At 40.7% G+C, this 14,619-nt stretch overlaps 1 protein-coding gene across 4 annotated transcripts in view; it reads left to right on the top strand.

The window, feature by feature from the left end:
• POLA1 (DNA polymerase alpha 1, catalytic subunit) overlaps positions 1 to 14,619 on the top strand; it is a 200,685-nt gene that overhangs the window by 102,808 nt on the left and 83,258 nt on the right. For all 4 annotated transcript variants that reach the window (XM_069944819.1, XM_069944821.1, XM_069944818.1 and 1 more), the window contains exon 33: positions 2,746 to 2,877. In XM_069944819.1, coding sequence (XP_069800920.1) covers positions 2,746 to 2,877 — 132 coding nt within the window. The remainder of the gene's footprint in view (positions 1 to 2,745; positions 2,878 to 14,619) is intronic.

Raw genomic sequence — 14,619 nt, 5'->3', positions numbered from 1 at the left:
CCACTTCAGACATGAAAGCCTCATGGTGCGATCCTGCCATGAAGCGGTGCCAAAAAATGCAGTATCGACCTTGGACCACTAAACAAAACTGGGCCAGCTTGACAACTTCTTCTCACTGTCAGCCACACACCAGTTTTGGCATGCTATTAGACCGTGAAACAGCAGAAAACCTTGAAAATTAAAGAATGCAGATTCTTTTTATCTAAATTAAAAGTAATTATTTTATGATAAGTTGGACAAACAGCAGATGTTTAGCATTTTTTATAAAGCAAAAGAAAACAGCCATTGGTGGCAAGTGAGAGGAAAAGCCAGACGCAGATCAGCAGTTCCACGTTAAATCCTTGACTTTTGCTTCATTACAGCTGTAAATAAGAAAGCTAATTGCACAGAGACTTGACGATTTGCAGATGGGCTAGCTAGAGAAGAGCCGGATGTCAAGCTCAGAAATCTCTTCCACCTGGAATTTCTCCGTACTAAGGGGGGTGGTTGAGCGAATGTTAACAGGGAAGGGGAAAGGTGAGCTCTTCTTGGAACGTTTCATCTACAAATGGGCAATTTGAGGATTCATTTGCTACAATCTATTTCTGTGCTGGAAATCCTTGTTGTGTTCACCTGCAAAAAAAAAAAAAAAAAAATAGATAATAACAAAAGTTAAAGTTCTATAATTCAACCAGGGTTACATTAAGTAATTATTCAAAAATTAAAAGAATCGTTCGGGCCAAAATGGAGTTGATAGTTTGACCATAGTAGAGTAGGTTATCAGAAGTGGTGTCGGGAAACCTCATCGTCTAGTCATAATATAAGCCAAGCCCTAATTTAGAAAAGGGCAGTGTATGACATTCATAAAAATTTCTCCCATCTTTCTGATCTTTCCATTAAGAAATGTCTGTGAATGATAAATTCACCCTATGTGTAAATAGTGTAAACCATCCCACCACTGATAAGGTGGCTTCATGCTCGGGATGGACCTACACTGTACTTTAGCCTCTCCATGGCATGTAATACGCCTATGCTCTGGGCAGGCAGGATTCAACTAATACAGACAACATTAATAACCACCTGGGTGATATGGGTGGAGTGCACGACCAAGTAGAGGCAGCCACTCTCCCCATCTGGAAAAAAGTTATCTCCAAGAATTAAGTCTTTCACAGATGCATGGATGTGTGGAGTTTCTTTAAGGCTTGGGTCTTCTATGCCAGACCTAGGGGACAGCATTCATTAGTATGTTGTAGCCGTTAAATCTGACAAAACATGTTTTGGGTTTTCTTGTACTTCAGAGTAGAGATGAGCGAACTGCGCCAAGGTTCAGGTTCATAGGAACCTAAACTATCTGCATTTGACTCCCGCTGTCTTCCTGTTCCGTGGGGACTGTGGAAACATCCAGAGCCCCGCCTGGAAAACAGGGATGCAGCCTATGACCAATGCTGTATTCCTGTTTTTCAGGTGGGACTTGAGAGCATTTTTGTAACTAATGGGGAAATTTTGTAGCATAGTTTGCTTACCTACAGTGCCACCTATAGGCAACTTTGTTCAAAAAGTTTTTATTTTATTAATGGTAAGCACATCATCTGAAGTGCCCTTTGTAAAAATTGGAGCAGCAAAATGACCTCTAGATACAAGTTTGAAAAGTTTAATTTTGCTAACCCTGTACTTCTATCAGGAATAGGACTTGTTATGTAGTAGTGCCTTAGCACATTTCTTTGTAAGGGGTCCTTCCAAAGTCCTGCACTAGTAATAAAGTGGCATACCAAGCACCTCTTCACAATAACATTCTTGGTGCTGCTAAATTCAATTCATCTGTAAGGCTTGGAACACACATTGCAGGAGTGGAATCTAACAAAAAATAGGAAATCTAAAGGAAGGTGTATTCCTCATCCTGTTGGAAACAAAATGGGCCAACGCCAGCAGTATTTCTGTAACCTGTGTTCCTAGTCTTAAGGCCCTATTGCACCGAGCCATTATCTGTCAATTGTAATGTAAATAAAGACAACAATCAGCTGAGGAGCCGATCATGGACTGATAGAAGTTTTTCATCAAATGCATATAGCTACGTGTAATGAGTGATCCACGGCCGATGACAGTGTAAATAAAATAATAAAGATTATACTTACCTGTTCAAGCTCCCCCGGTGCCCTGCTGCCTTTTCACACATTCCTCACTCACTGCAGCCGCCGCTGCAGCTTTGGAAGACGACATGTCACTTTAGAAGGCAGCAGGACATCAGGTGAGCCTGGACAGGTAAGTATACTGTATGTTTATTATTTTCTATATAAAGCAAGGTTTACACAGACAACTACATCCCTGCATGATAATCGAGCCATATAATAGGCTCTGTAAGCTCTAGCAGGCTCTCGCAGACTGGTGCTTGCTTACCCAGGATATCAGGCTGTGTAATATGGCCCTTAGGCCCTCTGATAACCCCTCTCCCTAGTGCCTGTGTCCTCTCCATACACAGACACCTTTGGCATGGCTGAGTGTTCTTGTTCCCTATGGGGAGGGGAGGGGCTAGCCGCAGCCAGACAGCTCTCCACCCCACAGATTATGTACTTCTGTATAAGGCAAGAGCCTCATACACTTTATACTAGGGACCTACCAGTATAAAGTGTATGGGGGACCTTTAGGTGTTTGGTAAGACAGTTGCATTATGTTGGCATTCAGGTTCTTATTACCTTGTTCTCTTTGATGTGGTTTTTATAACTGTTTGTTTCTGTTAATTTCTCATTCTGTTTATGCTTTCAATTTTAGGGACTGCAGATTGAGCCCAGCTTATTAAGATGTAGTAAACCTGAATGTGATGCATCTCCTTTGAGTCATGTTGCCCAGATACACAATAAGTTACTTTTGGATATAAGAAGACATATAAAGAAATATTACTCTGTGAGTATTATCTGCAAATAAATGTGTTCTTGTTTCTTGTGTATTTTATGTACTGTAAGTAGGTAAGTTATTTCAGACAGAAGTTGTGCCTAAACTACCTAATAGTCCAGAATAAAATCCATAATCCAGCACCCAGCAGTTTTTATAATAAACATAATAAAGAATATACTTACTGGTCCTTGGGCCCCACAGCACCAAGCCAACAGCACCCAGACCCCAATTGGATATCATTTTCTCCCAGCTTCCTGGTATGTCAGAACCGAGGGGAAAGGGAAAGTACCCGCTCAGCCAATCATTGTCCCACCTCAATCTCTGACTGTCTAAGCAAGACATCCATCAGTTGGATTTTGACATTGCAGGGGGATGAGGATGGGGGCCCGGGAGCAGGTACGCAGTGCTGTGGGGGCACAGGATCGGTAAGTATACATTCTTTATTATGTGCCTCCCTGCCCACATTATATTTTTCTCCTTTTAAACTTGTCTAACCTAGAAAACATTTCATATTCGCTATTAGGGAATTCTGAGTTACCAGGGGTGGGTCCTCTGGGTACACATGGTTTCGCATGTGGAGTCACTGCATTGAACATTTAAAACTAGGTTTCCTGACAAATTACAATGTCCCTTCTGCAGGGACCTCCGGTGGAGAGCTAGAAAGTACTGTGGAATATGCTGGCACTATAACAGTAAATACTATAACACTTATTATGATTTTATTATACTTTGTCTGATCATCTTATTGTCAGAGGGTCCTTTTTACCAAGTAGACTTTGCCCACAGTAAACAGTCTGCTTAATGAAGAGAAGGATCATTCATGAAAGCCTTTCAATAGGGAGAACTATGTGGCTGTTTAACCAGAGCTATCGGCTCCTTCCCAGCCTGCACATATTGGTGTGACCATTGCAGGATTAGAAAGGTTGCAGTTACCTTCTTGCTTAAGGTGCCGAAGGAGACGACATTGAAGGTTGGCCGTAAACTGTCAGTGAAGCTCGTTTTAACCCTTTCACGCAGTTGTCTGTCATTAACCCCTTAAACACAGTGATCTAAGGCTGCGGGGGCTTCCCAATCACTTTTCCTGACAAGCGGGGGTATAATACTTACCTCAGTCCTGTCAGATCAGCATATGGCATAGCATTGATTAGTATATGTAATCTGATGATTGCACATAAAAGTCCCCTAGTGTGTAAAAAAAAATAAAAATAAATAAATCCTCCCCCAATAACAGTTTTAATCACCCCCTTTCCCATTATACAAATAAAAATATTTAATATGCAGCATGCAGAATTGTCCGGTCTATTAAACTATAACAATATTGTACCCACATGGTAAACGGTGTAAATGTTGTTTTATTTTCAGTCTGACACAGTGCTCTCTGCTGACATCTCTGGCCGAGACAGGAACTGTCCAGAGCAAGAGGGGTTTTCTATGGGGATTCATAGAAAACCAAGACAGAGTTCCTGTCTCGGCCAGAGATGTCAGCAGAGAGCACTGTCAGACTGAAAATAAAACATTTCCTGCAGGACATACAGCAGCTAATAAAGTTGGGAAGACTTGAGATTTTTTTAATTGAAGTAAATTACAAATCTATATATAATCTTTCTGATACCAGTTGATTTGAAAAATAAAGATTTTTCGCTGGACAACCCCTTTAATGCAGCTTGTTTGTTGTCATAACTCCATTGCATTTGTTGGTTTATTAATCAGCAGATGCAAGACAATATTTCTGAGCTGCCTAATCGCTATAAGCTATGGCACCAGACATTATATCCAGCAGATAATAAAATGACCTTCATTTGTAATGGGGTACAAACATTTTGACTGTCTTTCTTCTCATGGATACAATAAGCGGAATGCTCTGCCACGTTTAAAGTAACGTGCAAACTAAACAAGGTCTTTTTTTAATCTCTCTGAATTTATAGTTTGTACATTCCATGTCCTTATTTGATTAAGGCCAGGAGGATAAATGAGTCTGCGTCTGACCTGTAGTCCCAGTAGTTTCTCATCCCTCAAAATATTGGGCAAAGCATGTGAAGTCTGGGAAGCAGAGTTGTGGCGTAATTGTATGCTGCTCTCTAATGGGCCACGTGGGATACCTTCCTGCCATATTGCACTGAGCAGGATGATTTTTTAATTGTAAGCTGCACATTAAATAGATGAAATAGAATTTACTTTGCTTTAGAAATAATAAACTAATCTATAAAGATGGGTGATTTTGTAAACAAGGAAACACTGCCTTGCATATAAATTTGCTTGAAATGTTTCTACTGAGCAGCTGTTCTCAAACAGCTCCTTCTAATATGAACGATCAGTTTACCAAACGCTTGTTGGTAAAATGTATATAGGTATGTGTGTATGTATGTATGTATATGCTTTCAGTTTTGCTGCAAAAACATAGAAAAATGGTTTAATTCTCTGGTACAAGGAGTCAGAGGCTTTTTCAAACTCCTGAATAGCTGCAAGCTGGAATGTCTCCTCTCTCCCCCTCCCAGCTTGATTTGGCACCTGGAAGCTGTATGGAAGGGGGAGTAAGGAGGTGTTACAGCTTGGTGCTCTGTAGGAGCTCTTTGGGTACAATCACATGTTCAGTGGAACTTTTGGCATCATGATTCATTCATCATGATGCCGAAAGCTCCAAAACAGTTTAAAGAAGAAGTCCTGTGAAATTTTTTATTAAAGTATTGTATTTTCCCCCCAAAAGTTATACAAATCACCAATACACACTTATCTCAGGAAATGCTTATAAAGTGCTTTTTTCCCTGCACTTACTACTGCATCAACTCTTCACTTCCTGGATAACCTGGTGATGTCACTTCCTGGATAAAATTGTGATGTCACTTCCTGGTTAAAATTGTGATGTCACGACCGGACTCCCAGGGCTGTGGCTGCTGGAGAGGATGATGGCAGGGGGACACTGAGGGACACAGGGCACTGGAGGGACACTAAGCATCCCTCTGCCATCATCCTCTCCAGCAGCCACAGCCCGCACAGCTCTGGGAGTCGGGTGGTGACATCACCATGTTATCCAGGAAGTGACATCACCATGTTATCCAGGAAGTGACATCACCATGTTATCCAGGAAGTGAAGCCTTGATGCAGTAGTAAGTGCAGGGAAAAAAGCACTTTATAAGCATTTCCCCTAAGTGTTTTTTCGTGATTTGTATAACTTTTGGGGGGCAATACAATTCTTTATTAAAAAATTTTGCCGGACTTCTCCTTTAAGACTACAAACACACAGGGCGGATCTGCAGAGGATTACTTGCTACGGATCCCTGGCCTGTAGTTTGTATGGGAAGCCATACTTGCAGCGGGATGGACAGTATGTAAGGACACCGCCCGTTAATCCCCCAACTCCGCCCACCCCCCACGCCGCCGTCCGAAGCATATACATTACCTGCTCCGCAATCCGGCCTGCTTCAGGGGTTCCCAGCTGGACGTCCCCCTCAGCCAATTTAAAGGCAGAGGCACGAGGGATAGTAACAATGGTTTTAACCCTCCATTAGCCTATTCAGCCCAAAGTCACCTCTCTGGGACCCCCGCCGGGATCTCCAGCACTTCACACATTGCAACCCTGCTGATGGACTGGCCATCGCAGGCAAGGGGAGAGGTAAGCAATACTTCATTGTTACTTTCTCCCCTGCCTCTTGAGAGAAGTCGGATGAGGCCAGACTTCTTTTTTAAATCTTCGCGGTACTGTACTGACACACTTGAAGAATTGCACTGCATTATTCAGGCTGCCCCTTTGCCGGGTTAATGGTTGCACAATACCACAGATGACATTTGGAGGGAGAAGAGGCTTGTAGATGCATGTTGACATCATCAGTAGAAAAAATAACTATAATCTGTCGCATCAAATCCACAGTAGAATGTTCACTGCATGAAATCTGCAGACTGAATTTAGCCGTGGATTACATATGTGTGAGGCTACCCTTCCAACAGGAGAATGTTTAGAAAGGTATTATTAGGTATTTGCTTTACTAGCTGTTACTCGTTTCGCATTCTGTTACCCATAAAAAACATGGTGCCAACACCATGCACGCTGCTGCTGATCATGTGAGGCATGGCACCTATTTATTTGAGTGAGGGCTGACCTGCTGTAAGCCTCCATGTGCACTGCATCCGGAGCCTGAGACCTCTGGCTTCATAGATTCCTTTTCCCGAACAGCTGGTTGATAGGTGTGCTGGATGTCTGTATCCCACGCTACTGATTGACTGGCCTAGGGAAGAAGCTACCAGTCATTTATCTCTGGAAAACCCCTTTAAATTATGAGGTTTTGGATTGCTTTCTGAAGGCTGACACTAGTTTCATAGTGGTAGATTGCTTCATAACTGTTCTAGAGAAATATTCCATCTACACCCTCCCAAACACCAAAATACCAATAATTGTGGCACCAAAAACAAGCCCTTATAGATGGAGAAATAAAGGTTTTGGCATCCCAGTAGGCAAGTTGTAAATGTATTTGTTTTGTAATAGTTTAGTTTTCTTTCCAATTTCACCCCACAAATAATATATTTTTGAGTTTCGTCATACATTTTATGGCAGATTGAAATGTGTAAATATGAAGTACAATTGGTCTTGCAAAAAACAAGCCCTCATAGGGCCTTCTAAATGGAAAGATGAAAGAGTTATGGATACAAGGACACAATCCACATTAAGCACTCCTCCCAAATACTTTTATTGGCGTTCCTGATGAAGGATATGTATACTCGGCTGTGATTAACACTTTCTGGCAGCACAGTGTTATTCCGGAGCTGCAACGCCATTTAAATCCCGCTGATTCCTCTGCTCTTTAGACTCTTCATTCTCCTGTGTGTGAGGGCGCTGTAATAGAGATGCATAGAAAACTCTGACTTCCGGCCTATGTAGAAATACTAAAAGGTCATATGGGCACCATCGGGATTTGAACGGTGTCGTAGCACCAGAATAATGCAGCGCCATGGGAAAGCATTCCTTACAGTGAGTACTGTATACATGCCATCCTGCATCCTGCATATTCTGATGTATGGAGATGCTGTACCAGTTACCTTATTATACACACCCTGTAGAGGTGAAGGTGGTTCTGTTTCTGGCTAAAGTCTTGTTTCTTATAGAGACCCTGTTGTTGGTATATGCATAAGAATATATGTATACCCTCCCATGCAGTGTAATTACAGTGCCCAATGCCTCATATTCACACATACACCAGGTCTGATTCACCCAGTCAGTCTCATTTGTACCCCCTTGCCCCCCATCTCGCTATTTATGGTAAAGTGCGGATAGTCAACCAAATAGTAATACATCAATATGACAGGGTAGTTCTAGATTTAACATATGCCAGCTAAATGTGCTGATAAACTATGGGGCTAGACTAGTTCCCGCTACGTATATAGCTCTATGAAATTACTGCTGTCTATTGCCGGTAACACAGAATTTACGTATTTCCCATAAATAGGTGCACATTTTATTTCCTAAAGAAATAGTCTCTTATAAATTGTAAAATGGCTGAAGGGGTTAATTTCAGCTTGACTATTTCTTAGAATACATTCTGCATTGTAAAATCCTGTTAATATATATGCAGTCATTTTCTTCCAGTGATTAAAAACTTCAGATTTCTGACAGGTATGGCTTGTCAAAACAGATAACTGAAAGCATTAATTAACGTTCAGAGTCCCTTTCCCTTCCAAAATTAACATGTTCAAATATATAGCAATAAACCTGTTTTTTTTTTCTTCTTTTTCTATTTTTTTTTCTTTCTTTTTATTTTTTTATAAAAAAAAAAAGGATTCTGAATAGAAAACAGTCACAAGCCGCTATTCTTGCATGTTTTAGAAGCAACGACAATCATGAAAAGAAACAGTCTCTAGCATATAAGAAAAGGGCAAAGGCTGTAGAAAAACATACAATTTAAGTAGCTATGTGAAGAAAAATGAAACACAATTTTTTCTAATTTGTATATACTGAGAGAAGGAGACTTTCCCTGTATTTTTGTGTATTTTTTTTTTGCACATGGATATTCATGAAGCATAAACAGTTTTTGATTGAAAATGATTGAGTTGCGTTTGTTACATGCAATGTTAATGTGTATTAGCCTTGTATAAGAAAAGCCTAACATAGACTGAATAAAAACCATCCTCTATAAAGCCACTCGTGCTCATATAATGTCTGCATCTTGTCTTCTAATGGCAACATGACAACACTTCCTGTACGCTCTTACTGTTATCAGTCTTGTATTAATACACTTTGCCTTCAGATCATCATTTCTAGTCTCGCATAGTACATCTGCAAAAACAGGAAAGAAAAAAAAAAACTAAGTCAAGAAAAGCAGCTATGGTGGTCTCTGGAAACCATTGAACACCTTCCCACCATAGAATTAACATTCATTTGTGCCAATTACAAGAGTTAAAAAAAAAAAAAAAAACCACACTGGCCACTAACCTTCCATCAACAGTGATTTAATTTTTTTTGCCAAATGTATTGGGCTTCTGTAATAAAGTGAGATTTTTCTAGTTTCTCTTTATTTATTTCCCCTTTAAGCCCATACATTGCCTATTTATATGTATGTCTAATTTTCTTAATCTCAGCAAAGTGGGGGACAGCAAAGTGTTTTGTATTGGCTTACTACACCATGCATTTGTTAAAAAAGCGGAGTGTTATTACAGTATTTCAGCTTCTATGAAGCGCTTTGGAATTGAGTTAGTGCAGATAGTGCTGACTTATATAGCACATGCATATTATGCACACTAATTACGCTGCGGCACAATAATTGATATAGTGGCTTTTTTTTTATTGAAGAGGAGGGGTGCAAAAATAGAAATGCCATGCTAAATCTAATTTCAGAAGTGAAGAAGGCTTTTTTTAAGCAAGAAATTTCATCATCTTGTCAGCTGGCAGAATGCCTGCTGGGGATTCACAAAGGCTAAGAATTACACTTTCATGAAATTTTCTTCACTAACTGCCCTGGTTAATTTGAAAGATAACCCACTGTTCTAATTCATTCTGCAGTTGGGAGGTGCAGGTTTTTTATCTTTTGATCTGACAAAGCATTTGTGTTAATCGTTTTGGCCCTCAACTAGACACTCTTGGGATGGCGCTTTTACAATAAATGTGTCTGTGATAGCTCTTTAGTCTATTATACGTACAATAGATCCATAGAACTGGTAATTAATTCTGTACTGCTTTGGGAAGCAGGAAGAATAGGTGTAACACTGTCAAGTGCTGCTGGGAAGTTTGTTTAGCCGATTCATTTTGAAGTGGTACCCTCATGATGTACGAATGTATCATTAAGTACTATGCACGAGTAGTAAAAGCTATTTGTTAGCAATGCTGGGGTTTTCTTGGATCAATACAAAAACACCCCTTAGGGCATTTCTATGTTTTTACGCCTATATATATATATATATACCTATGATATTCAAAGGAAGGTATTTTTAAAGATTACTGCTGTGATACATTTTTTCGATTTAAATGGCAATTTCTGGATTTGTTTGACAAGCAGGTGTTTTTACTGCGGTTAGCGGTATAGTTTTTTGTTCTTGCTGTGGTAAAGCCGTTAACATATAGCGTAACTGCTAATAGCAGTAGTGTAAATGTGCACAACTGTACTGGCAGTGGACAATTTGGGGGCATTTTACTTACAATCATCTATGTTTATTGTGTTTTACCTATATTTAGGCTTCTGTGGACAGCAGCGCTCCTCTTCAGTCCTCTATAACATAAAATGCATCAAAAAATGAGATTCAGTCCCCAGACACTATGCTGTTCAGGTACTCCCATTGTAACAATACATATGCAGCATGGTATACAACTTTATTTTTGGGGCACCCCTTGCGTTTTTAAGACAACGTTTTATCACAACTTTCAGCAAGGTAATCCAAAACTGACTTATAACACTCAAATGGGTGCACAGTATAGCCTATGGACTTATTCAGCTTATCAGTAGAAAGGTTTTCCCTGCCCATGTGCTGTACATGCACAGTAATGTGGTATACAGCTTTTCCGTCACACACTTTTAAGGATTGTATTATTTCAGGAGGAACACTGATCTCTGACAACTACCAAATACCCTGAACCCCCCTCCCGCCATACACAGATAGTCTCTGCTGTGCCGTGCAGGAATGGGTTGTTATTGGGAGAGGGGAGTAAACTGATGTCAGCCATCCCTAGTGGCAACTTACCTGATATGATAACAAAAGGGTCATTCATGTTAAAAAAAAAATATTTTTTTTTTATTATAATTAGAGATGAGCAAACCGGGTTCGGGTTCGAGTCCATCCGAACCCGAACGATCGGCATTTGATTAGCTGGGGCTGCTGAAGTTGGATAAAGCTCTAAGGTTGTCTGAAAAACATGGATACAGCCAATGACTATATCCATGATTTCCACATAGCCTTAGGGCTTTATCCAACTTCAGCAGCCACCGCTAATCAAATGCAGACATTTCGGGTTCGGATGGACTCGAGCATGCTCGAGGTTTGCTCATCTATAATAGGGATGGTCCGAACCGAGTTCGGTTCGGGTTCGTACGAACCCGAACTCTCTAATGATTCCCGCTGTCTGCCCGCTCCTTGGAGAGGGTGGATACAGCGGGAGGACCGCCTGGAAAACTGGGATACAGCCATAGCCATAGGCTTCATTTCAGTTTTCCAGGCGGTCCTCCCGCTGTATCCACCCGCTCCACGGAGCGGGCAGACAGCGGGTATCTGATAACGAGCGTTCAGGTTCATACGAACCCGAACCTCGGCAGTTTCGGACCATCCCTAATCTCTAATTATAATATTTTTATTGCTTTCATATAGAATACTTTAAAATCAATGAACACCATTAACACAACCGACCCAACCACGCCATACAAAACAAAATAAATAAACAAAAGAAAATTAATAAATAAATAAATCATTAAATAAAAATTCATGTTAAAATTCACCTTGCCCAAACCTTTACCCCTCCCAGCATCTGCCATCAGGGAAAAAATGGGACAACCCTTAACAAATTAAATAGTTGGCCAGGCCCAGGCTTGATTGACACCCTAAGTGCCAGGCTTTGCATGAAGTACCCAGCACACAGTTTCAATTAAGCCAGAGTTGCTGGTAGGAGGACAGGGGCAGCACGACTACATGCCACTGCAGCTCTGCCCCCGTGCCCTCCTACGCGGCATTATAAGCAGTGATTTAACAGATTCACAGAGAAACTGCAGCTACTGTAAAAGAAAAGAACTGTGGTTGCATTTTCATCTACCACAATAATACTCATTTCATATACATGCCATAACCACTCTTTTCGCTACTTGCTTCAGATTGAGTGGGGTCATGAGACACCCTGAGAGCAGACTGCATTATGGTGTGCATCCAGAACAGTCAACAATTGCAGTGACTCATAGATAGGTGTATGGTGATCCATGCTGCAACTGCGGTCCATACTAGGGACTGGCAACATTTTTTGCAGCATGAATCACAGCATAAGCTCGGACCCGTAACACCTATGGATGTTTGCATGGGGCCATAGAAACTTTATGGGTCCGTTATCTATCCACTATTGTGGACAGACATGTGAATGTTCCCTGACACTGCCACTGAAGAACAGTGAGTGTATTTGCAGAGGAACGGCTGGTAACATGGTGCAGGTGTTAATGACTCTTTGAACCTCCTAGAAGCATGGAGGCCCTGTACCTTGTTGGGAGCCCATGTAAAATATTCTATGGTGGAAGGAGATTAACCTACTAAATGAACCTCTGGAAGATAGGCCATGCACCTTGAATTGCTGCCAGCTAAACTTTAGGCTCAGCCATGCATTTGGTGGCGGTACTGTATGTACAGATGTAGCCAGGCTTACCATGAGTGGCAGCCAGGGTTATCTTGATCACTATAACGCATTTAACTTGACTTTCTAATTGACTTAACATAGCTACCTGACACAATTGCTGCGTCAGGGATCAAGTTAACCCTGTATGTGGGGGGATTGTAAGCATTGTAAGTTTGGGTAGTTCCAACATCCGCAATGCTTCTCCACCCAGCATCTTCTGTTAGTCGTAGGGGGGGGAGGCACATTCGTGGGTTTGGCAGATTTTTCTTTAATGTATATGGATATCCTGATTCTACAGAAGAATTACAAAACAATTGTGGTAATTTTACAGGTTTGGCAGATGTTTATATAAAAAGATAAACCTGAAAAAACATGACTTTTTGGGGGTTTTGAGGACTGGAGTTAGAAAACACTAGCCGCAACAGTACCCTACTTATTTTCATGTATGCTGAGTTGGGAAAATGTATGCAACTGTTATGTTAACCCAGTCAGGGGGAGGCAAAAAGTGACCAATGGCTTGTCCCCAATTCCTTTAATGGAAGCGTCCGTGTCCTTGTCCCCTCGTTCCTCAGTTGCCCATAGACCAAGGATATAGTGAGCAATCCCTGATCATCTTGGGTGCGTAGAAAGAAGGCTACCTGCGGACTTAGTTCAGGTGTCACAGAGTAATAAGATATTCAGCTGCTGTTTGCCCACCCATACAATTGTTCAGAACCACCCCAGCAAAGAGCAGCATGTGGGATGATCATTACAGTACCTTGTACCAGGAAGCTCTCAGTGTCGAACAATTTTGCTGTGTTTTAGTGCAATCCGTGACTATAGACAATATCTCTAAAAATAAACGAATGGATGATCTTCCCCAGTTCTAACTTGCATTTTAGTACATTGGTAGCTCCCCCCCTCCAATACTCAAATAGCCTCTTCCGCATATCTGGAGATTTTGTATGAGAAAATAAATTGAAATATCCATTCTCTCATCGAAACCACTTTTCCAGTCCACCATCAGGGAATAATAGCTTCCTGTGACTTAATTAGCGCTCCGCATTACTTCCACAGGCTTCACTATATAGATTTAGTCACTTTGTAGACAGCATCAAATAAGCCACCCCACTCCCAGAATGAAATAATGCTTTAAAGATACAAGACGGGGGAAAAAATCTGCAACATCTCTGACGCTCTGGGACCATCCTATGATGTGTAATTGCTTTTACATCGGTGACAAGAGAGAGACAAGAATGTGCTTTCCTTGAACTTAACAACAGTTTGGGCAATTTTCTATAATCCAGTAAATACAAATTGTAGCTTGATTATCCATCTACATCTGTCAAGTGAATTTTAATGGATGAATGAATGAGTCAAATCTATGCATGAAAATATACAAATGTGCAAAATGTGGGTCTAATTATAAGGCTGCTGAATTTACACAAGGTCAGGTAAACAAGGCACTACTGTAATGATTATTAATTGTTAATAATGCCTTTGGGAAAACATTCACATTTCATTTTTCCTGAGTACCGAGTAGTTTCTGCATTTTCTGCTGTAGTTAGACAGCAGAAAACCTATTTTTTTTTCTATTCCTTTCTCTGCTTCATGTAATTGCTTTAGTAATTCGTCACTTGTAGGCGAGATGACACTTTTAGGATTCGACTGTCAATGGCAGTCATAGTTCTTTTTTTTTTTTTTTTTTTGTAATATATAAATAACAATGGTGTACTGTACTTCCATAACCTTCTCTTGGGTCACTGTGTACTTTTTAATAAAAAAGAAATGCATTACGTCTCTTTTCATATAGAGTAAAACCTTCCATTAATAGAGAAGGTACAGAAAGTTATTGAGCGTGGGCAGGTGGGGAGATTCATTGCAATTTTCTCTTAAAGACATGGTCAATGAAATTACATGTATGCTTATGGCAGTTTCCATCATTCCAATAAAATTTTAGTTGAATTGCTCCTCTTGTGTAGCTGGGGGGA

The sequence above is a fragment of the Dendropsophus ebraccatus genome, chromosome 11 (assembly GCF_027789765.1).
Source record: "Dendropsophus ebraccatus isolate aDenEbr1 chromosome 11, aDenEbr1.pat, whole genome shotgun sequence".
Lineage (NCBI taxonomy): Eukaryota > Metazoa > Chordata > Amphibia > Anura > Hylidae > Dendropsophus > Dendropsophus ebraccatus.
Note: the sequence above shows the minus strand (reverse complement) of the source record. Positions and strands in the feature narration are given on the sequence as shown.